At 43.3% G+C, this 23,115-nt stretch overlaps 1 protein-coding gene across 1 annotated transcript; it reads right to left on the reverse strand.

Moving 5' to 3' along the window:
- Window positions 1-546: 546 nt before the first annotated feature.
- On the reverse strand, window positions 547-17,495 carry aff3 (AF4/FMR2 family, member 3). Its single transcript, XM_076106155.1, has 19 exons — window positions 17,021-17,495; window positions 15,111-15,155; window positions 11,558-11,617; window positions 10,956-10,989; window positions 10,787-10,844; window positions 9,188-9,239; window positions 8,701-8,735; window positions 8,330-8,504; window positions 4,498-6,474; window positions 4,252-4,379; window positions 3,975-4,137; window positions 3,774-3,877; window positions 3,585-3,648; window positions 2,373-2,509; window positions 2,171-2,242; window positions 1,958-2,051; window positions 1,783-1,832; window positions 1,460-1,665; window positions 547-1,330 (listed from the first exon to the last, which is right to left on the reverse strand). The coding sequence occupies exons 1-19, from the start codon at window positions 17,090-17,092 to the stop codon at window positions 1,209-1,211; spliced, it is 3,648 nt and encodes a 1,215-aa protein (XP_075962270.1). The 5' UTR covers window positions 17,093-17,495; the 3' UTR covers window positions 547-1,208.
- Between the last annotated feature and the right edge of the window lie 5,620 nt (window positions 17,496-23,115).

A 23,115-nucleotide genomic window follows, 5' to 3' on the forward strand; every position in this document is an offset into this window, starting at 1 on the left:
AGTATACGGTATGATACAGTAAAAGTAAATTACGGTAGTGTACCGTAAAAAACAGTAATTTACTGGCGTCCCTGCTGCCAGTAAGTTACTGTTAATTTACGGTGAAATAATTTAGTGTAGATCTGACTGTAATTATTTGTGTATTCCATCTTGTTAACATGTACCTTGTCTATGATTCTTATAGAATGAAAGATACTTTGTTCATCCCCAAACACAGGGTTATTTAACCTTAAAGTTACCTCAGTAACCCCAAACCTTGCTTTGTAACGGTTGCAAGCTGCTACAGTATAACCAGATTCTGATAACATACAACGTTCAGTAACGTTAGGAATATAACGTTATGGGAACGTTAGTATTATTATGCCCCTAGACTACCCTTGCTGTCTACTTTTAGACTAGTCACTGGTGACCAAACAAGCTGTGAATTTAAAATACAAACTCCTGAACCAGACCCAAGACAATAAATTGACCAAGAAGTTGTTGATCTCTTTACCTTCATTATTCACTAAATTACAAATTCCCACATTCAAAACAGGGACAAAAATAAACCTTTTCATAGAAGGAACCTTGAATGTCAGCAACTAGACTCCCCAAGATTTTATTTCTTTCGTTTTTGTTCTTTTTAAAAAACAACTGATAATCCATCAAATATTGCACAGTAAAAACATAGGAGATTAAAAAAAAAGAAAGAATAATTAAAACCTTCATTAGAAAAGATGCAAACAAGTTTTCTACTTCGTAGAAAGGGGAATATGATTCACTGGTCATTTTCTTTTTTGCATCTTCTCCTGTTTTGGCCCGAGAGAAACAGTCTGCTGGATAATGATTTATTCCAAAGTATGAAAAAGGCTTCACATATGCAATTGCACAAACAGCTGTGTTGTACGAGAGTCCTGTTTCTGTCACCGTGGGACATTTGGCAAATGGTTACAGACTTCAAATCCACAGCACACACACGACTCTTCAGCTTAATCCAAAGATGAGGAAGAAGCTGCCGGTAGTTCACCGGTGACAAGTTAAAAGGCTGCTCCTTCAGAAGGCTTCGCACACAGTAAGCACCCCGACATCCTATGAGGATCGTCAGGCTCCATGGGATTTCAACCAACTCCAACCAGCTCAGAGGGTATCGGTGCCGTCCTGTCAGCTGCATAGAGATCCAGAGTTCTGTCTCTTCAAAGTGAGACCGGTTATAGTAAATCCTCTCCTTGTTAGTTAAGTTTGGCACTAATGCGTATCCACTGAAGAGCCTGTCGGGTGTACTGGACCGCATGAGCGATGCTACTGTGAAGAGTCAATGGCCCAGACAAAGTATTCAAGTAGTTGAAGAACTCTGCAATGAAAAAAAAAAAAAAGACAGTGCTATCAAAACCTCCCACTATCATGGGTGTTCAGAAACATCCATTTTACATATGTGGCTTATTTTCATGTCAATCTGTGTCGCTCAGAGGAGCTGCTATACCTTTATTCTCCTTTGCGAGGTTGTCTGCCACCTCCCAGTACTCGTAGCTGTACAGGACACTGTTGGTAATGTTCAGGTGATTTGCTGCCATCTGGTGGATTCGTTGAGGAATGCTTATGAGCGAGGGGAAGGCGGTGCCCCCGTGTGAACCCCGTCCCAGATGTTTGGCATCGGGCGAGAGTGAAGAAGGAGGTCCTCCTGTGCTCCTGGTGGTGAAAATACATGTACAACTGCGTGGTAGTGATCAACGAGCATTTTGGTGGCTGGAATAAAAAGCAAATGAATCAAACAGAGATCATGTAATATAGTTATTATCCACCTACTTCCCAGAGTCACTCCAACCGGGTGGCGTAGAAGGCACTTTGGGAGAACTCTGTAATGACACCGCCAACCAGTCATCCAAACCCAGATGTTTACACTCTACCAAAAACTGTCCAGAAATCTCTCAGTGTAAATGCCTTTATGTACCTGGAACATCAGACCTGTTTATAGATATACCTTAAAGTAGTCCAGCAGAACTTTGGAATACTTAAACGCGTGGTCCTTCTTTAAACGAAACATTTGCCAGTAAAGGAGGGCAAGGCATCGGAAACTGTGGACGACACAAGCGCAAGTCAATGACACTCAGACGGAGTCACAAATCATCGTCAGAATGCGCGTCCTTCACTGTGATGATAGATGTGGCGTAAACAGAGGAAAGGACATACGCACCACAGAACCGCCAGCTGTTTGTCTTCCTGTCTCGCCCCAGGGCCAGAGTGGCTCTTCAGCCTCATTGCGTACCTTAAGACACAGGACTGTTACCAATGGAGCTGAAGCTCATGCATGTGTACATATGTATGTGTGAGAGTGTATGTTTAGTTTCTCAAATGTAAATAACTTGCATCTGTTTTTGCATGAATGAGCAATTCACCTAATTAGCTCCACTGTCTCTGAGTACATGGTATAAGGAGACTTTGCCTCTAGTGGCCCTTCCTCCATTGCTTTCCCACATTCCATAAAGGAGAGGGCGGCGTCGACGTAATTCACAGCCTTCCCCAGCTTATCCACCTGGATATAAGACATCCAACATAAGTAAGGATGGGAGAAAATATGAAAGGAATATCGTCATAGCCGTAAGTGTCTAAAACAAGCAGGAATTAGCTGAGAATGTCTTTAGCTCTTTGCAGGAGAAAAGATTGATCCAGGAGGTGTGTAGCACAAAAACTCTATGTCGGGGAAACAGCAAACCTAGCTCCATCAAAGGTGTCTCATAACAACTGGGAGGCTCCGTTCTTCACCTTCATTTGCTCGCTTCAGTTGTGCCAGACCAACTAGTGGATGGCACAGTAGAAATATTAGACTTAATATTGGTCTCTCCGTGGGCAAATATTTCCAATTTTTAGCCGGGAGACGATCTGTGAGGTCACAAAATATCTTTAAAGATGCAACTCACTGTTGGATAACAGCTAAAGACATTTTATGTTTTGATTTTTCCCCCTGAGGTTTTTGTTTTGGTACCACACCAATATGTGACCGAATCACTCAGTAACTTCCACAGTTTCTTAGATCACAAATGTTTGTTTTTTTGTAATTTCTAACAAAACCCAGGTGATTCTTTGATGTACCAGTTGCTGGTTTGCTAGCCAGAAAGGGGATGTCTATAACACAATTTTGGAGCACCTTGAATGTTCTGTATTTTTAATCTTTAGTCGTTTCCCTCTGCTCCCAGTCTTTGTGCTAAGCTAGGCTAAACAAGTCCTGGATCAATCTCTTAATGACTTTCTTGGGCAGGGAATATGTTCTTATTCATATGTTCTTTGTGTTTCTCTGTGAGCTACTTTGTATCTTCCCTGAAAACAAATGGGCTGTGTACATAAAGTTGTTTGTGTGCTTGCTTACTGAACACATTGAAATTCAAATGTTGCCCATCTTCACATTTTACTCCAAGTCAGAAAGCAAATGGTTGTATTTCCCAAAATGTCGGAGTATTGCTTCAATTTGTCATTTCATTTCATTTATTAGGATCGCTAATAGCTTTAGCCCAAGCAGCAGCTATTCTTCCTGGCGTCCACAATCATCGTACAACATCCCAGTCTTGCTTCACTGTCGGCAATTTATATTCAGACCGAGATCAATGACTCACCATTGCGTCTGCACGGTGCTTCATCCTTTTAGCTTCATGTAAGTAGTACTCAGCGTGGTGCGGACTGAGATGCACAGAAACACAGAAAAATAAGTGCAGTGCAGTCGCAATGTTTTTCTCACCGGTGTATCACAACACACAGGTGTCTGGTTAATCTGTGTCAGACAAACATTAAACAGTGTGGCTCACGTGTCATTGTTTGGCACGGCCCCCCTGTGTCCTGCAGGGCCCCAGGACTCGGATGGTGGTTGAGGCTGTCTTGACACTTTCACACATTCCACCTCCGTCTTGGGCTGTGTGGCGGACAGGTGAAGAAAAAGAGGTGAAATAAACCAAAAGGCTGCGAGGAATGGTGTTGGGATGATCTAAACAAGTACTTCTCTGTCCCACCTTTAGAGCAGAATCTCTATTCTTGTCCCTGTTCTTGTGGGCATGGGCTTGATGCTGCTCTGAAGTCTTTGCTTTGGGGGGAGGCTTGGTGGACTGAGGGCTGTCGGACAGCGGAGACAGGGGAGACAACGGCCTCTTGCTGTCCAAGTACTCCTCCAAGTACCTGCAAGTACACAAACCCACACACGTACAACACGCTTATTGTATTTTCTGCAAACAGTGTGATTACACATGCGTTTGTGAGACAAAGTGGTGTGTGTGTGTGGTGTTATTTTACCCGTTGTGCACGGTCTCCGTGACAAAGTTGCGCTCAGCCGTGTGAGATAAAGACTCTGTGTGGCCTGAGAGGTCCTTTGCATGAGGGATGCTCCTCTTGCTTTCTCTGTGTGACACACCATTCTCCAACTGGTCACACACAAACACACATGCTTTGAAGAACAAGCCCGCATCGATGCTTACATATTATTAATGCGTGGAAGCGTGCACATATCTACGCATCAAGGCAAATGTACGTGTTGTCTACCTTGCGTTTCCTTTTGCTGTCTTTCGTCGCGGTCTCGGGGACATACAGGTGTTTCATAGCCTCTCTTTGCTTGTCCTTGGTAGATGAAGGGGAGGAAGAGGAGGAGGGTTTTTTAACAGCGGAACTAGTAGTGCTGTCCGGGACCCTTTTGAGAAGGCAGAGGTCTATCTGCACCACCAGATTTCTAAGCCCTCGCTGCGAAGGCGCTGTAGTTTGTTCACCTCGCCCGAATGGGACCAGGGTGTAGAGTTTTTGCTTCCCCTCACTTGGGTGACTCGAGGTGGGTCCTCCGGGGTGCACAACCTTCGGCCTGTTGGCGTCGGGCCTGCCCAGACTTTGCTGCCCTCTCTTGGGGAGTCTCTTGTAAGAGGTGGAGTCTGCTGGAACTTTGGTGACCGGAGCCTGATATTCAGATTCGGAATCTGAATTTGGAGAGGAGGAGACGGAGGGTGAGGAGGATGGTCTGTGAGGAGTTGGGGAACGTGACGGAGGAGGTGATGGGTCTTGCTGCAACTCTCTCTCCTCCTCACTTCTCCCTCCCTTTTTTGTCCTCCCCTGATGGTGGGAGTCGTCTTCAAGGCGGTGTCGCTCAGTGTTGCCAAGCGGTCTCTGTTTGACCTGGACTGTTTGCCATTCACGTCTAAGTTGCTGGTCCCTTCCTCTTCTGTTTTCCCCTCTTACTGTCTCGTCTTTCCTCCTCTGCCTCTCTACCACTCCCTCCTCCTCCTCCTCGTCTTCTTCCGCCGAGCTATGGATCCAGGGACGTCTCAGTAGCTGCTCCTCCGCCAGCCTTCTGTCTTCCTTTCTCTCCTGTTTCCCTTGTTGTTTTTTCCGATGTCTGTCCTCTTTTCTCTCGTGTTCTGTCCCCTCAGCTTGGGTCAGATGAACTCCTCTGAGGTCTACCTCCTGTTCCTTGGACTGGGGTTTCTTCCGTGTTATAGTATGATTAACATGCACAGGGGTTGGGGCTGCAGCCTCCGAAGACTTGGCCCTAGGTTTAAGGCTGGGGTTTGATCTGGAGCTCAACCCAGTATTATGATTAGTTGCAGCTTTAGGGGTAGATTGGGATTGAGAACTATGACCAGAGTTGGTTTCACGACTAGTGGGAACTAAGTGCTTTGATGTTTTGGGGCTATGTTGTGAGTTAGATTGAAACAAAGGCCTGGGTTTGTGGTTGGAGTTGTGGTTGGATCTGCTACTCTGGATTTGCTCAAAATGTGACGTGTGTTTGGGAGCCTCAGAGAGCTGTTTAGAACTAGGATGAAAGTTAGACTTGGGTCTAGATTTATGTCCCTGACTCTGTTTAGAGTTTAAAACAGCAGAAGTCTTAGTTTTGCTTTGGTCTTGGTCCTGTGTGGGTCGAGTCTTGGGCCTGTGCTGGTGAGTTGGTTGAAGATGAGTGCTGTTTGTAGGCCTGCTCTTGGTGTCGGTGTTAGGCAATGGGGTAATCCATGACCTATTTTTTGTCCTGTGGGGATTGGTCGCTAGGCTAGGTTGTGTTCTCTGAACCTCAGGGCAGTGCCGAACCCTGGAAGGAGTAGGTAGGCCTGGACTTGGGCTTCTTGGAGGGTCTCTCGGTATAGGGCTAGGGCTACGGCTGGCTCTCGGGCTCCCACACGGACTGGGGCAAACACTTGGAACCGGACTGGGGATCAGGCTTTGCCCCGGGCTTAGGCTGGGACTTGGGCATGTGCTGGGGAATGGGCTGGGGCTAGGGCAGTAGCTGTAACCAGGGCTAGGTAGGTGGCTGGTGTTGTGGCTGAAGTTGAACTGTGGGCTGGGAATAGGGCTTTGGCTCGGGCTGTATTCCTGATTGCTGTCCCAGGACCTGGCTGGAGATGGGGCTCTTTGGGTATGGGGAGAGGGAGGACGTCCTGGAATGCTCTCGGAGGGCACTTGGTCACTGCTGGAAGATTTTCTCCGGGACTTCTTCAGCCATTTATCCAACTGCCACTGGGCCGCAGAGGGGTGATCAGTCTTAAGAAAGCACAGAAGAAGAGAGGAACAAATAATAATCATAAACTAGATGAAGTTCAAATGAATCTTGGCTAATAGTGAGGCTTAATGCACACCTTCTCGTAGACAGGTGCAGAGTTGAGTCTCAGTTCAAAACAATTCAAAAGCCCAGATTTTATAAACACAATTCTGACTACATTTGGTTCCTAGTATGAGTATGAGTCTATTTTCATATTTTAAAGGAAAATATTTGAAATTGACTTGATAAGAAGCACATTATATCTATGCAGGGAACATACAGTATGTGTCATAATTTAAAAGGTGATCATTTGAAACATCTCAATAAGAAGAGTAACTTAAGCTCATAGTGAAGTAGCAGAAAAAGGAAATACTCAAGTAAAGTACAAGTATGTCAAAGTTGTACTTACGTACAAGACATGAGTATATGCCCTGTGTTACATTCCACCACTGTACACATTTCTTTAGGTACAGTATATTAGTTCAGAGATAACGAGTTGCAAGCAGAGACCTTCAGCCATGTGAGGAATGACAAACGTATACCGCAATATTCTCACATTGCAAAAGAACCATTTACAATGTACATAACAAATCACTGACCCAGCTGCTGTTAAAACAATTCAAGCTCCAAAAAAATGCAACTCTGGATTATGACTCATGTCTGAAAAAGTGTGGGTTCACAAAAAATTCCAGCTGACATTTTAGCCTCCTTTCAATAGCCTACTTTCTACATGGACTCACAGTCCACATATGTACTTACAGTTGCTCAACCCCCATCCAATTATGCCAAATGAATCACCTAATGTTTGCTTAACAACTGGCTTGGCAACCGCAAGAGACAACCGCAAGAAAACGCAGGAGTTTCTACTTTAAAAACCCCCAAAAAAAACCGAAGAGAATACTCACGGCTGGAGAGCAAACTTCTTTCTCTCTCTCTCTCTCTCGCCCGTTTCTCTCTCGTCGCTGACCAGGAACTAAATGAAACCTCTACTCCTCAAGTCAAACAGTGACCCCCCTCCGCACATCCCTCGCCCTCTTTCCAGAGAAGACACTGCATCTCTTGTACCGTCTCGACTGCTCTCCCTCCTTCTTTTCTGGCCCTCCCTCTTTCTCTCACTACCTGGAACTCTGGATTCGCTGCTTCCATAACTCCAACCCCCATCTCTTGCTTGGGAGACATTTAAACAGTCCACGTAAATGAAAAACACATGGTGTGCACCCCCCTGCCCTCCTGCCGCCCCCACCCCCAAACACTCCACTCCCTCCCCTCTCTATAGGGGCCCAAATGTAGTGCATGTTTAGTAATGCAGACCACTATGTTGTACAGGGCCTTCCATTCATAAAAGAGGAGCAGGTTTCCCTTTCATTCCCCACGTAGCACACGTCTCAACCCCCACAATGCCCCACACCTCCAAAAGTCCATCATACCAACCAGCGCTAAGTCACCCATGCAATACTTATCTAAGAAAACGATACGCAAGTAGTCCACATCCTATGTGTGCACTGTTGTTTTGAAAGCAAAGGTAACTCCAGTTGTAGAACATGAAATCGAGTCTTGATGACTTCCACCTCCCGAGGGCTTTTCCTCTTTGAGACTGGGACTGTTGACATGACACCCAGGCACTAATTCCCAAAGCTAGCTCTCACCCTCCTCCTCTTCCACCTCCTCTCCAACTCACAGTCATTCCTCATTCCTCTGTCCCTCTCCATACCTGCCGTCAACTGCCTCGAGGCCACCACTCCCTGCAGAGAATTCCCCCCGAGGGCACACAACCAGAGGAAGAGACACACAGGCGAGGCATGGGTCAGAGAAGATTGAGAGCGGAAGAAGAGGAGGCCGGATACTCAGCATTGGTACCTCCTTGCTGTTGCACCGTGGCGACGCGGGATCAGGGTGAACGTCTGGGCTCTGGCTGGGGCTCCGGGAGTACAGACTGCTGCTGCACGACCCGACGGCGGAGTTTGAGCCCGAAGAGTCAGAGCTGGAATGTCTCACTCGCCTGCCATGTGTGTGCGCTCGCTGTGCTGACAGGCTGTCAGTCAACACACGCACAAACATCAGAGAGGGGTCAAGCGTACGTACACAGTGGAGCACACACACACACACACACACACACACACACAGAAGCAGACAGATACAGTTGTTAATCACACAATTTAACTTAAGTTTACAGACAAACACCCAAAGCTCATATCCACAATATGCAAATTATAGTTGTAATGAAGTACCTGTGCCCATCCCAGGAAGCTGACTCATGAGTTGCCTTCAGGGACAACACACAACAACAACAAACAAAAAGAGAAACTTATCATACAAAGCGGCAGCGTAGTGAACAGCTTGCTACACTCAATGTGTTACCACTGCTGTCTTCAAGTCTTACCATCCTTAGTAGCAAGTACAGAAACAGTTCGTAAGGAAGTGGCAGTTGGGCTAAACTGCGTATGGGTGTGTGTGTGCGCACTATTAAACACTACCGGAAAAACAGCTTAGGTCAAACTACTTAGTTATTTAACTAGTTACAGTCATTATTTCTCTGTCATGCCAAACCTTTGGCCCATCCCACATGGGATTAGAAGACACTGCTATCTTACAAAACATGAACTTTTTTATTTTACTAAAAAAAGAATACTAATGTTATCATTTTTAACCATTATTATCAACAAAGAAATGTTAATATAGAAATAGTATCTTCAAAGCACTTTGAGAGTCACCTACCCTTTGAGTGTCTTCATCGTCACTGCTCAGCTTCAGGTCATCAGCAAGCATGCTGTAAGCAAAGAGAAACACACCCTGAAAAATGACGCAATGTTGTACATTTAATCTCCAGTGTTTTCAATAGAGACTCACTGATACAACCGTTTCTCCCCCAGTAGCGATTCTGAGCCAACTTCAACTCAGCCAATACCGATTATCGAGCAGTGCTCTCTTTTCCACAAATTTAAAATCTACATAAATCACTGTGTGGGACACATGGAGATCATTTTCATGTACAATAACATAATACCCGGGAATACTGTGAATTGTATCGTGATATTGCGGAAGAAACTGTTTTTAATGTGGATTGGTCACATCATGGCTGATAGCAGACAGACTTAATTAAAGGACAGTTCTGGCGTTGATACAAATCCATCGTATCAGATTGGTGCACCCATAGTTTTCAACACTTTTAAGTCACATGCTTGTTAAGTTTGTTTCATTTATGGACTCATGGGTCGTTGTTCAGTCTGGGATGTGGTGGATCAGCTGCTCGGCAGCTCAGTGAAGGAGAGTGTTTCTCCTTCTTTGCATTTTTCGGCGGAATCAATGAGAGTGTAAACAGGTTTGCCTAATTGTGTCCTCTGAGCAGGGAGGGGCTGGGCACTGATAGGTAAGGTGTAGTTCTGCAGTATATTTGGAGTGCTCATTGGTATGTAATGAGTGGCCATAGATGAATCGAATGGCAGCAGCAACTAAACCTTGTATTAATGGTATTTACATTATATTTTTCATGATCTGGATGCCTGCTCTGTTTGGCTCACCCTGTGCTGACCTGGGTAGGTGGAAGGTCCCAGTTAGGTGAGGCTGGGAAAGTGAAATGCATTTACTGGAGCAGGGGGAGAGAGGAGTTGGCAGCTTGCTGTGAGGCTGCAGCTTTCTTTTGTCAGGTGTTTCTTTTCCTTCAGTTTTATTAAAATGGCCAGGTTTCATTTTTGCCCTTTCTTTCAATAACTTTTTTGCTTAAGGGCCAGTGTGTAACATTCAGAGGGATCTATTGGCAGATAATAATATTAATAAAAAATTATGTTTTCTCTAGTGTATAATTACCTAAAAATAAGAATCGTTGTGTTTTTGTTACCTTAGAATGAGCCATGTATGTTTCTACAGTAGCCCTAAACAGACAAACCAAACTCTGGCTCTCGATCGGCACATTTGCATTTTCTCGTCAGCCATCGTAGTTTCCTACACGCTTGGCACACGGGAGAAGTTTCAGTTGGCTTACAACTCTGAACATGTGTTTCACAGTAAAAAGAGGATGTAAAGGGAAAACAACCAGGAGCACATCAGTCTCAACTGAGAGCTTTCAGGAATGTTCACTGGCCTTTGACCTGACCTTTGTTATGTAGCCTGAAACGCTGTGTTGACTGACTCTATATGTCCATTTCCCTTCACCGTCGTTAATGCTTTTCTCTGTAGCTGTACAAACGAGGATGTTCGTGATTTCTACCTGATTTTACAACAGCTGTTGAGAAGAAGACATAAATCACGTGTGTGATGTATTATATTGTCTGTGTTTGATGACCTTCGGTGGATCATGTTTCCTCATTACCCACTTACGATTTGTGAGGTGCCACGCGAGGGTGACGGGTCAGTCGCAGCTGAACATCCCCTCGACCTCACAAAGGAAGAGAGAGAAAACATATTTAAAACCAGGCAACAAACCATAAATCAACCAATTGTAAAATATTGCACATATCAGACAAGCAAACAGTCAGTGAACACATACTTTGCCTTTGTTGTGCAGTCGGTAGTTTTGCTTCCTTGGAAAGAAGGAGAGCAAAGGATTGTGAGCAGAATTCTTTATTTACATGTCTAAAAGAGTACTCAGATTTAGCCTTGCCCTACACACAGTATAATATTATTCGACTCACGACGGACAGTTAAAAAAAAAAAAGGATAAATATTGACGCAGCAGAACCAGAGATATCGTTCTTTTTTTACTCCACGCATTCTTCTTCTTCAAATCCTGGCGCCTACATGACCCACAATGGAACTTGATTGACAGTTTGCTTCTGAGATGCAGGTGTGTTATTCTGGTAGCGGCTAACGTAGCCTTGAGCTGCTAGCCCCAAGCAGAGATGAGGAGAGGTCTCAAGTTCACACCTCCAGATCTTGAGGCCAAACTGAGTCTGATAAATTGCCTCAAGTGACATAATTTGAGGCAATTCATCAGATTCCCCTGTGGAGCCACAAAAGGCTTCGTACAATTTTTCACGTACGCAGTAGTACTCTCCAAGACCTGTAAACAGACTTTATTATGCAAAATCTGTGAAGTTCCCCTTTAATCATCAATGATAACGAACAAACACATATACAATACACACATACTTTAGAGTTGTAGAGGATTCGTTGGGCCTGGTCACCCCCTAAGGCTTGCTGGGTCATGTCCTGTGCAACAGAGAGGGAGGGGGGGGGGGTTATCAAAGGTGAATGTGTGAGACGCCACTGTGATTAATGTTCTTCACATGCAGAAACGCCAGACATCCTAAAACTGTCACTCGAACTTTCTTGATTTTCTTTCATTTCGGAGCAACTTATCTCTAACATTTAGATTTACACACATTCAGTCCAGAGAGCCCAATTTTACAGCCGAGTCTCTCGTTATCAGCACGGCTCCTCCCCACCAGAGGGAGTGTGACAAGACATAAATAATGGTTATTCTCAGTGTTTCTTGTAGACCAAGAGATGTGTGTTGGCGTGGGAGTGTGCACTTTGCAGCTGTGTCAAGATTTCTGTGCTATCATTTAGTTTCTTTTTTATTGATCTCCAGCTGTATCTATTTTCAGGTATTTCAAGTATCTGCTTTATTTTTTTAATCTATTTTTTTGTTTTGGTTTCACAGCTCTTTTCTCTTTTGAATAGTAAATGTTTCTGTGTTCACTAAGTGAGCACATTAAAGATCACGGCCACATTTGTCTGTGATCCAATTATATGGGCTAAAAATCAAATCCAAACTTTTTTTTAAAAGACATGATTTAGCATTCCATGAGCATCGGCCGGAGTACCGTTAGTCTGTCGAGTTTCTTAGCTTTTCAAAGGCAGCAATCTCAAAAGTGCACAATCAGCGAGCCAGAACACAAGACAGCTCATCAAAACACTTGTTGCATGAAACGTGGCTCTGAGAAAATCACCGTATAAGACGGCCAGTGGCTCGTGACACAACAGGTAATCATCAGTTCCCAGTGCAACAGGGAAAATCCCTGCACAGTTGTAGGATACAAGAGCCAACTGAAGAATGCACAATAGAGGTGGAAAGATTTGAATCCTGCAGGAGACACTGATACAGCATCTGCACAGTCACTTTTCAGTCTCCAGGTCCTTTGTTGTTCACTGCTGCGACAAACATGTCGGCAGTTATAATGGCCAAAAAGTGGTCCAATCTGGACTGAAAAGGGGGTTATGGACTACAGGGTACCGATAGTCCTGAAAATACCAAGTGGTCTTTTCACAGAAAAAAAATGTTCCTCACTCATAAACGAAAAATACGGGTCTGCTGGTTACAATCTCTTGAATGTGAAGATTTTATTTATTTTCTTAATTTCATATCAAAGTTAATTTAATACATTTAGGGAAAATATTAAATTCTAAGACATCAGTTCATGCTCAGTTAACTTGTGATATTTGCTTTCTTTATTATATATATATTTTGATTATTTTTGACATTTCACAGACTAAAAGATTAATGAATCATCAATAAAATAAACAATACATTAATTTACTATGAAAATGATGCCTGGTCTACCCACCCTGCAAAAGTGGATGGTACCTCACCTATAGCTGGTAGCACAACTACATCCTTATGGCCATAACCTTCCAATCATGAGTCTGTCGCTCTCTTCTCTTCACACCCCACCCTTTAACAAATCCACAACATTCCTGCACCTGATTAGATATTCTCCAAAAGCCATGTCTGGCATGTCTCAATCAGTGTCACTGTCTGTTATGACTGTCTGTTGTGTGTTTTCGAATGCATATTAATTTGACATAAAAATAAGAAGTAAAAAAGAAAGAGAATGAAATTACTCAGTATCTTATATTTCAAATACATGTGGCGAATGCTCACAGTTCAGCGGCAAGCATGTGCCACCGCTCCCCCTGAGGGAAGACTTGAGTGATGATTACATATGATTGTACACCTGGCCTATTATGAAAATTGATCCCGTTTCTTATTTGTTCCCTCTGCACGCTACTCAAGAGGAAACCAGCCAGATGGAGAGAGAGCTCTGCATCCACAGTGCACCGTCTTTGCTCTTGCTCTGATTATAATCTCTGTTGATTAGATTGCCCGCAGTCACACTCAGACGAACCAGAGCTCATGGATGCTGACAAAATGGCCTGATTTTGTAAAATGTTAGCACGACCTTGGTCCTCAGCTGTGCCATGATGTGGGAGCATGGGGGTTCAGTGTGTAATGTATATGTAATGTGTGTGACGATACCTGGGTGAGGTGCTTCAGTGGCGGAAAACAGTGAGCAAGATCTTGAAAAGATCACGTTTTATCAGCTCGGATGTCATGGGATTTGTGTGTGTGTGTGTGTCTGTGGTCTGAGTGTGGCTGTGAGCTGTGGAGGTCTAAAGGAATAGTTTTGGAGAGTACACTACCACTCTCGTGTCTGCATGCTGAATATGAAGCTACAGTTAGCCAGTGGCCACTTAGCACAGCTTAGCTAAGCAAAAGCCAAGAAAAAGTCTGGCACACGACCCCCGCGGCCATTTTTACACTTCAGTGTGTGTACGCATTTTCAAAACACTGAATATAACATGTTAATTAGTGAGTTTAGTGGTATTTTAGGCTAGTTGGCATGATTGTGTTACCTCCAGAGAGAGCTAAGCTAGCTGTTTCCCCTGTTTCAAGTTTTTATGCTAGGTTTTTAATGCTAAGCTAACCAGCGGCTGGCTGTAGCTCACCTAACTCTCGGCAAGAAAACAAATAATTTCTTTACATCGAGTCTACTAGAAGGAATGTTCCCAGTTTCATTCTATCAAATCCAAAGAAGCTTATTAGATGACACATCTTTTATGAACCTGGCAGGTGACTCTGCTCTCCTTCCTCCTCCTCCTCCTCCTCCTCCTCCTCACTCCTGTCATCCTCCACAGTAAGCCCTGGAGGGAAAGTGTTTCCTCTCTCTGCTCATCCTTTCACTTGGTTATCTCTCCTGCAGTCACCAAGGACACCGCGCCAGCCCTCAGCCCCTTTCCTCCTTCAACAACAACAAGGTCTCCCAGGTGGAGCATTATGTGCGTTGCTATCTTCCTTCTCCACCGCATGTTCCGTATCTCTAATCTCCTCCTCCGCTCCCCCTATCTGTCCCACACTGGCGACAGGAAACATAGGACACATCCTCTGCCTTGTAAAACCTCCAACATAACAGGAGAAATAGGTAGGAACCTCAGGGCCACCTTGATACCTCAAAACCTTGAATAATTTATTCATAGATCAACAAAAATAATATCTGCAACTGTTCTTAGATAATAAAATAATTGGTTTATGCCATTTTTTCTCACGTTCCTGCACTCCAATGTGAAGATTTACTGCATTCCTCTGTTTTATAGCATCGTAAACAAGATACATTTACTGATTCTAGCATCTCCCTTTTACGATTTGCAGCTTTTTTTGTGTTTTAGTATTTTTTAAACTGAAGTTCAAAACATTTTTTCACTATTTTCTGACATTTTCTTCCAATGCCATGTTTTAAATGGATCAAACTTGGAATAAGATTTAATCACATGCAAAGTCCAGAAAATATCACCCACGTTATGACTCGAAACATTTAATGAGGGACGAATCTGAATGATTGCACATATAAACGGACACACAGTCGATTACTGATGCCGTTACGACTATTACTTTTAACAATGAAAAAAAAAAGTAATTATTTACCTCCAGAATATCTTTGGCACAGCTGTTGTGCTGGCTTCTTGTTACCTGGGCAAACAGAAGAAAGGAGGTGACGGATCAATGAGGAGAAAGTCACAGGAAGTTCAGACTAACAGTCATCAGAGTTTTGCGACACTTCAGAACAACAGACACAAGTCCAGTGTCAACTACACAAGCACATGGAAGAAAGCACACAAACCGTATTGTAGCATCTGAATTACAGTAATGTGCAGAGTGTCTCATCTAAAATCCACACGTAAGCAAGTTCAACAGCAAATACAGCTGTGCACATGTACATAGACACACAGCTCTTAGACTCATTCATTTCTTTCACAAACGTCATTGCTCGAGATGTGAACTTTTCAGTCTCTCTCACAAAGATAACACACACACACACACACACACAAAAAAAAACCTTCCGCACTCTGCTTCCCGCCTTTTTGCTGTAAGATTCACAACTTGGTGTTAAACTTTACTGTAAACCTCACACACACACACATGCACACACACACACGCACACGCACACGCACACGCACACACACAGAGTAATTGTGAGAGTTGAGAGGAGGCTGTTGATGACTCATATCTTAGAAATCACAGCTGCAGATGATCAGACGGATGCTGATTCTGTCGCAAGCAACTTTCTGTTTCCCTCCGCGTTAGGCAACCCCGCTCTCCCTCCCCCACGTTTCTCCCCTTTGCACAATTCAGCTCAGAATTCACCTTGTTGGCACGACAGCAGGGAACCATGCTGCTCAAGCTTTAAGATAAAGGACAAATACTCTACATTACTGTGTGCAACTGTGTAGGTGCTTGACATTTTATTTGCGTTTTTTATTCTGACTGTGAGTTTTGTGTGCAAGCAGATCTTTAATTTGTACCAAAACATATTGTTTCCTCTAGTTCCTCATTCATAATCACACTCATTGTATTTGTTTGGTTTTTGGACTTTTTCATCGTTCTGAGTTCATGTGGACCTCATCTGCTGAACACTTACACCGTCTTTTTTCTTGGTTAGAGAGATTTATTATCTTGAGCACTTCCTTAACACATTATATCCCATTTCATTTGGGTGATTTGCTTCTTTCTCTCATGCCTTACTCTCTGCCATCTGTGCAGCATAAGTATGCACAGCAGAAACAAACGTGTGTGTAGTGCAGCATGCATGTGTGAGTGTACGAAACTGTCTTTTCTTGCATGCATGACTCACTAAGATCAACGTCTCAGTGGACTCTTAAGCCTGTGGATGATAAACAGTGTGTGGGAAAACTGTCCGATTTTCTACAGCAACAAGGCAGTTATGGGGCCGTGAGCACTAAATTAAAAACATAAACACAGACAGACAGTATTTTCCCTGTGGCGTTGCACAAGCGAAAGCCAGGCCTGCTTCCTCAGTTTACACGTCCATTAGTTTGGATATTATCAAGTGCAATATGTTTCACGTGTCCATATACCCACTAGCACCACAGGCTACAGCTCTGGTGCAATACCCTGATGAGTGAACTCCCCCAGGGCCAAACAAACCACAAGCCATCATAACAAGCATCATGCAAGCCAACTACAGTAGCACCTGTTACATTCTCAAAGTATCAGCAATTACTGAAGTTATTTATAGCTATTTACAGTTTCTATTCATGACTTCCATCTGTGTCGAGTGCCCTTAAGTGAGATCTGAAACACTTTTAATCTGTAAAATTATTTTTTTATGAAGATAAGAGCACAAAATGCACCAACTCTGCAGGAATTATCCTCTTATTGTATTTTCAATAGTCGGTATTCTTTACGAACAACCTGCAGGTACTCTCTGTACAATTTGGTGACTTTAAACAATCCTGTGCAAAAACAATATTCAAGGACTCCCTCGAGCAGTTTAATATGTAGGCTATAATCCACACTCCGCGCTCCCTTCTCACCTGAGAATACGCGCATCTGAGTAGAAAACAGACATCGGAAAGTTTCCCTTTTTCAGCGAGGACAGTAGGCATGGTTCCTGGGTGTTCAGCGCTCTCCTCCGGTGTCCATGCCAGTGAGGACTCGCGTTTAAAAGAGCTGCGGACGCGGTGCCCCCTCCGTGACGCTCGCACACCGGCTCCTCACTGCCGGAGAGCGTCCGCGCGTGTGTGTGTGTGTGTGTGTGTGTCATCGGGGGAGACGGAGCGCGATGTGGGCGGGTCGGTAACGTCAGAGATGACACACACAGGCAGCTCACGCAGGGACATCACGACTCGCAGCTCGGAGCTTGGATGTAGGATGTGAGAGCTGCTAAATACACACCGGTGACGGTCACGGGACACTCGATGATTTAACGTCAGGACGTTTTTACAGGGGTGACGCTATGAATTATGGGGCCTTAAATCTGCATTAGAGTATTTTTTATTTTTTTGCCACTTGGGGGTGTAGCAACAAACTGTAAACACTACATTTGTCAAGTTGATATGGCTAACGCTGGTGTTTGTGCTTGCCTGCACATCTAGGAGACACTGAGCAACATTAACATTCATTAAGACTTTCAGTGTTCACTCTGTGCTTAGCTTTGGTTTGGTCTTCATCAACTCCTAAATAATACAGCTTTTTAGCTGCTAGCTTAATTGCTCCACTATGTTAACCACTTAGCATAGTCGCTAACTTTGTTTGTCGTTAGTGTGTTTGGCACTTTTTGCTGAAACTATATGTGTGGAAAGCAGCAAAGCATTGCAAAATCATTTAAAATTTTTTTTGTGGGGATAGTCTTAAACGTACCATGTGATTAATTAGCCTGAGAGTCAGCCACATACAGGAAATTAAATATCACATTTACACATTGAAACCAATTATTTTTATGTAACCAATGTTTCCAAATTCATTTTAGATTTTTTTTTTTTACATTATTTTAAGTAGGCATAGAATAGAAAGTAACCATACTTTATGGTATTGTATTCATATCGTTAAACCTACTATATCAGATATACTTTATATCTGATTACTTTGTCAAGTTTATGTCATATAAACTTAAAAAAGTTAACATACAGTGTTTTTTTATGTTAAATGAGCTGTACTTAATATTCTGAACATTATCATAGCAGCAAACAACTTTAAAGATCTAGTGGAGTAATGGCTACTTGGCTACAGAATGAAGTCGCTCTCCCTCTCTGTTGTTATTTGAGCTTTTCCTCGCTTTGTTGACATAGCCGTTGAACGTGAGCGTGCCCCGCTGGCTGGCTAACGCCTGCCGCTCTGCACTGCTCTCACACGGCGTTACAGCTAATAAGGCTGACAGACAGCGTTGTTGCGTAAGATTAGCACCGACCCTTCGGTTCCCTTTCAGGTAAACACATTTGGCTCTGTCAGCAGTTTTTTTTTTATAATGCCGACATGTTGAGAGCCGTTGAGAGGCAATCGAAATGATCCAAATGTGGGATCTTGCACCTTTAATGGTAGACTTGAGGTCAGTCAAACACCTTGTATGCCTTGTTACATGAATGAACTTTTGTTTACAAGTAGAAGTCCAGCCCAGCTGTTATTTCACACTAACCCAACCTGATGGTGGATATTTCATGAGTTTTGTCGTACAATTCCCAATAAGGTCCAGGAACAGTTTTTCAAAATCCCCATTTAGATTTTGTTTTCCAGAACAAACAGAGTAAGTGGACCTTGGGTTGATTTTGTTTATTCAACTGTTGTTTTCAAGGTCATGGACGAACTTTCAAGTTGTCATGCCGAGAGATCAACAAACAGCCCAAGGCAACTGAGTAAACCCAACCTGCTCAGGAGGACTGCATGATATGCTGTCAGTGAATCTTGGGTTGAGATTGTTTCGTTTCCCAAAAAAATGTATTCATATTACTTACTAAGGTCACGCCTGTGCTAACAGCATGTTCTTGGGTCACTGTTTTGTAGGTCTCACTGTTTGTATTGCATCCCTCTCTTCTTAAGTAAAGGGATGAAGGTGTGCGATTCTATTTGTAAGGCCATAAATACTCAAACTGTAAACTGTAGAACAGTTCATTGACTGAGAGCATAGTGTGGGCCAATGATGAAATCCTATCATATCCCCTTCCTGTATCTTGGCCTTGTACGCTTGTCTAGTCCATCCATTATTCTGCGTAATACATTTTGGCCTGTGAAGTGGCTCTGGGTTGCATGGATTTTGCCTTGTCAAGATAAAATATGAGCTGTCTCCCAGACTTAGATGGCTCCGGGGGGAGAGGAGGCTGAGAGTAGACGGATAAGAAGTGCTTCATGTATTAGAGCATTGACTGCATTGATTTGTGGGAACATAGGGGACATTGCGTACCTTACAACCACATATTCTCTAAAACAGGAACATGTTCTCTAGAGAAACCGACGGGAGGGATGGGTATTTGTAATTTGATCAGATCTGGAATTTGGTCTGCACACCCCTGAAACCACAGTGTCCCCTGTTAGTTTATGGCACCTGTCAAAGACCGAACACAGGGGCAGTCCCGGTGGAGGTAGTGCAGATGTAGAAACTAATTTAATCTGCAGAGTATTGAAGAGACAAACACCAGTTAAGGAGACAAAATTAAGACTTTTTCGACACTTTTTGTGTTTGACATCCATCCACCAAAAGACATCAGAGGAATGTGCTGTACGCTCACACACTGCACTAAATGAGAGAGTTTGTGACCTCCTTATCTTTTGTTTCTCGCTAATTTAACCTAACTTCCCTGCAGTAATTCATTCATTATTGTTAGTTCAGTCGATCAATGTGTGCTCGTGTGGGTGCACACATGTTTGTTTCCGTGTTTTGAAGGGAGGTTTCATTTACTCTGTTTCTTGTGCATTGACTCGAGGAAGTGTTTAGCCCTGCACTCACAAGAAAGATAAAAGACTCAAGTTTGGGGCATTACCTCCTAATAAGCATGAAATTGTGATTAAAGAAAACAGTAAATGTGGTTTTAGGAACTCTAGCTGAGAACAGACACAAAGGTTATTGTCGTCGGATGTCTCAGTACAATTTGAATATTTCTGTCGTCATGCACCAATGACGATGTGAGAGGGAACACTTCTTAACGTCTTTATAACATCTGCGCACACTGACAGAGTCCTTCCTTTTTTTCAATGCAGGGCTGTGCTGTGAGAGGCATAAGTGCCAGTGTGGAAGCTCTGTGGCAGACAATTGAGAGCTTTATTGATTGATCAATAAGTCGATCAACAATGGCAACAATCTAGATGAACTCTAAATCAATTTAGCTCATTCTTTAAACAGAAAAAGACTAAACATTTGCTGGTTCCAGCTACATAAATGTGAAGATTTTATGCTTTTCTTTGTTGTACATGATCGTAAGAGAGGTTTGTCCTCCCCATTCACTTACATGTGGGGAGCGGAATATTTTAAACACCTCTGAGTATAATACAGTGCTGTTCAACGCCACCAAGAACGGCAGTGTCAAAAAACTGAACGCTATAGGCATCATAAAGGTCGACTTATGGGCAGAACAGTTTTATTGGATTAAATAGCAAAAGTGTACCTAATAAAGCGTCTGCCTGCACCTTCTTTTGAACTGGATTGACTCACAGCATGTCGTCATGATATTACAGCAACTCTCATTCTGTCTGTGAATCTTTCTGTTTTCTTATGCTTGCTCACAAAACAAGGAAGCAAAGAGAAGAGAGAAGCGACAGCGTTTTTTTCTCCTGTGGAACAGAAATGTAGGGGATGAACTGGGAATGGAGGGATGAGAAATGCCCGAGGCTCCACAGCCACAGTAGCACCCTTGGTTACAGACCCATGACGACAGGACCTGAAAGGCACAACGGCATCCCTTGACTGTTTAGATCACGGCTGGCCTCAAGAGTCAGCCTTCTTGACAACAAACTCACTCTCCCCCTCTTCCTGCCTCTCTTTCTCTCTCTCTCTCTCACACACCGCCTAAACGAGGAAGATGGAGATCGGGCTCGAGTGACATTTTCTGTCCCTGCAGCTTGCTTTGGTTACATTCCAGATTCCTGCAGGTGAAGAGGTAGACAATCTGGTACCACTTTTTTTTTAATTTGCCGCCCTTTTTTAAAGGCTTAAATAAACTCTGATTTATGGCTTTTTAATGGTTATTAAAACATTTACTCGTGCTTTATAGATAGACAGATGTAGTTATAGTCCTTTGACTAGAACAACTTTGGGGTTGCCAGGTTGTGACAACCATAAATAAATACTCAGTCGTTTCTCACTATCTTAGAAGCCAAATTGTCTACTGTTATGATTGTTAATAAAGTCCAATCCAAATCTAATTGTTAAAAAGTTTGGTCTTCAGATGTTCTGCGGCCTTGTGCCAGAATACAAGCGGCCCTCTATTAAGAGGATCTTTCTGATGAATTTAAGAGCTAAAAAGACATAACGAGTCCTGCTAGAGGAGAATAAACACTGGCCACAACCTGACAACCCAAAATGTGTTCTCTTTAATCGCTTGTAAGTGATTTATAAAGATAAAAAATGCCATCAAAAAACGTTAATAAATAGCGCTGTATTAGAAAGGGATATAGCAACAGTTGCACCGTCACGTCATTTTCAGAGCCTAAATGTAAACTACACACAAATAAATCGATTTTAAACTTATATAACTGAAGATATTTTTTTGTTAATTATCAAGCAGCTTTAATGAATGGCTCCTTACCAACTTCCTGCCCACCTACTTCAGGCACCTTGCTCGGACCACACCCATCTTCGTGCTCAGTTTTCATTTTGATCTCAAACACACATCTGTAAAGTTTTGTGACTGCATCCTGCACGGCTGTAGATTGATCAGTTTGTCTAAAGGTGTAGGCCACCAGGAGCTGCCCTCTGACCCTGGCAGCGTTCCATGCAACCCTGGATGAGTAGATGATCCGATGGGTATGCAGTGAGCAGAGAGCCCCACCCTGTGGCCAGTGAGAAGTTTTCTTCTTCTACACTGTCAGTTCCTGCATTACTGTATGGAACACTATTTTTTTCCTTTTTCCTTTTGCATCAGTACAAACACAATGAGAGGGCTGGATTATGTATTTTTGTTTAATAGCACCTCCTCAACATGCACTTAGAGGCACGCAGGCTATGTGGATGATATGATACGTCTTAGAGCTCCAGATAACAATTATGTTCATTATTGATCAATCTGCGAATTATTTACATGACTTATTATTTCAATAAAAAGTCAGAAATAATGCAGGTTACAGTTTCACCTAACCCTAGTTGATGTATTCATATCGCTTGTTTTTTCCCCAACCATTAGTTCAAAACCCAAAGATATCCTGTTTATTATCATACAAGACAAAAAAGCAGTAGTTCCCATTAGTTTTTTAGCTCATACAATGAAGTAATGTGTACTTGTGACCTCACATCACAGGTTATAGCCTCAGTTGTTACAATGTTTTTCTTCTAACATTGTTTTATTTGAAGGATTTAGTACTGACAATGTGAAGAATGCTGTATTTCACAAGAAAAAAAGCATAAGATAAGATAAACGTTGAAGAAAATGTAATTTTGTATATTTTCCCATAAAATTGTTTTTCAGAAATAATTCAACAGTGACGTCAGAGCATCACTGAGGCCTTCAAAGGTAGATCATCAAGGTTCAGTGCTCAAATTCGTCTGCCCTGCCTATGTTGTGTTGTCGAAATGTAGGCAAATGTACATACAGTGTCAACATTAAAGCTCCTTGTTCTATACCTGCCTTTTGAATCGAGGCCTGTCCAAAACACCACAGCTCACAGCAGATAACAGCAGATAGTCTGCGGCGTGGTTTTAATAAACCAAAAAAAACCGAGCAGGATATGCAAAGCCGCGCAGAGAAAAAGCCTATTCATGTCACGCTGAGGCGCACCAACAACTGCTTGGGCTGGCTTGTCCCTCATGTGTGATGTCATCCAATGGATAAGGGGTGGCTGGCGGCTGCGATGCGCATGTATGCAGTCCGCTGCCTGAACGCATCACAGAGAACCGCGCTTGACAGCTTGCCAGGTTAGCGGGGGGGGGGGGGGGGGGGGGGGGGGTGAACACACACACACACACACACACACACACACACACACACAC

This window comes from Anarhichas minor, unplaced genomic scaffold (assembly GCF_050575085.1).
Source record: "Anarhichas minor isolate MPS153535 unplaced genomic scaffold, ASM5057508v1 ptg000004l, whole genome shotgun sequence".
NCBI lineage: Eukaryota > Metazoa > Chordata > Actinopteri > Perciformes > Anarhichadidae > Anarhichas > Anarhichas minor.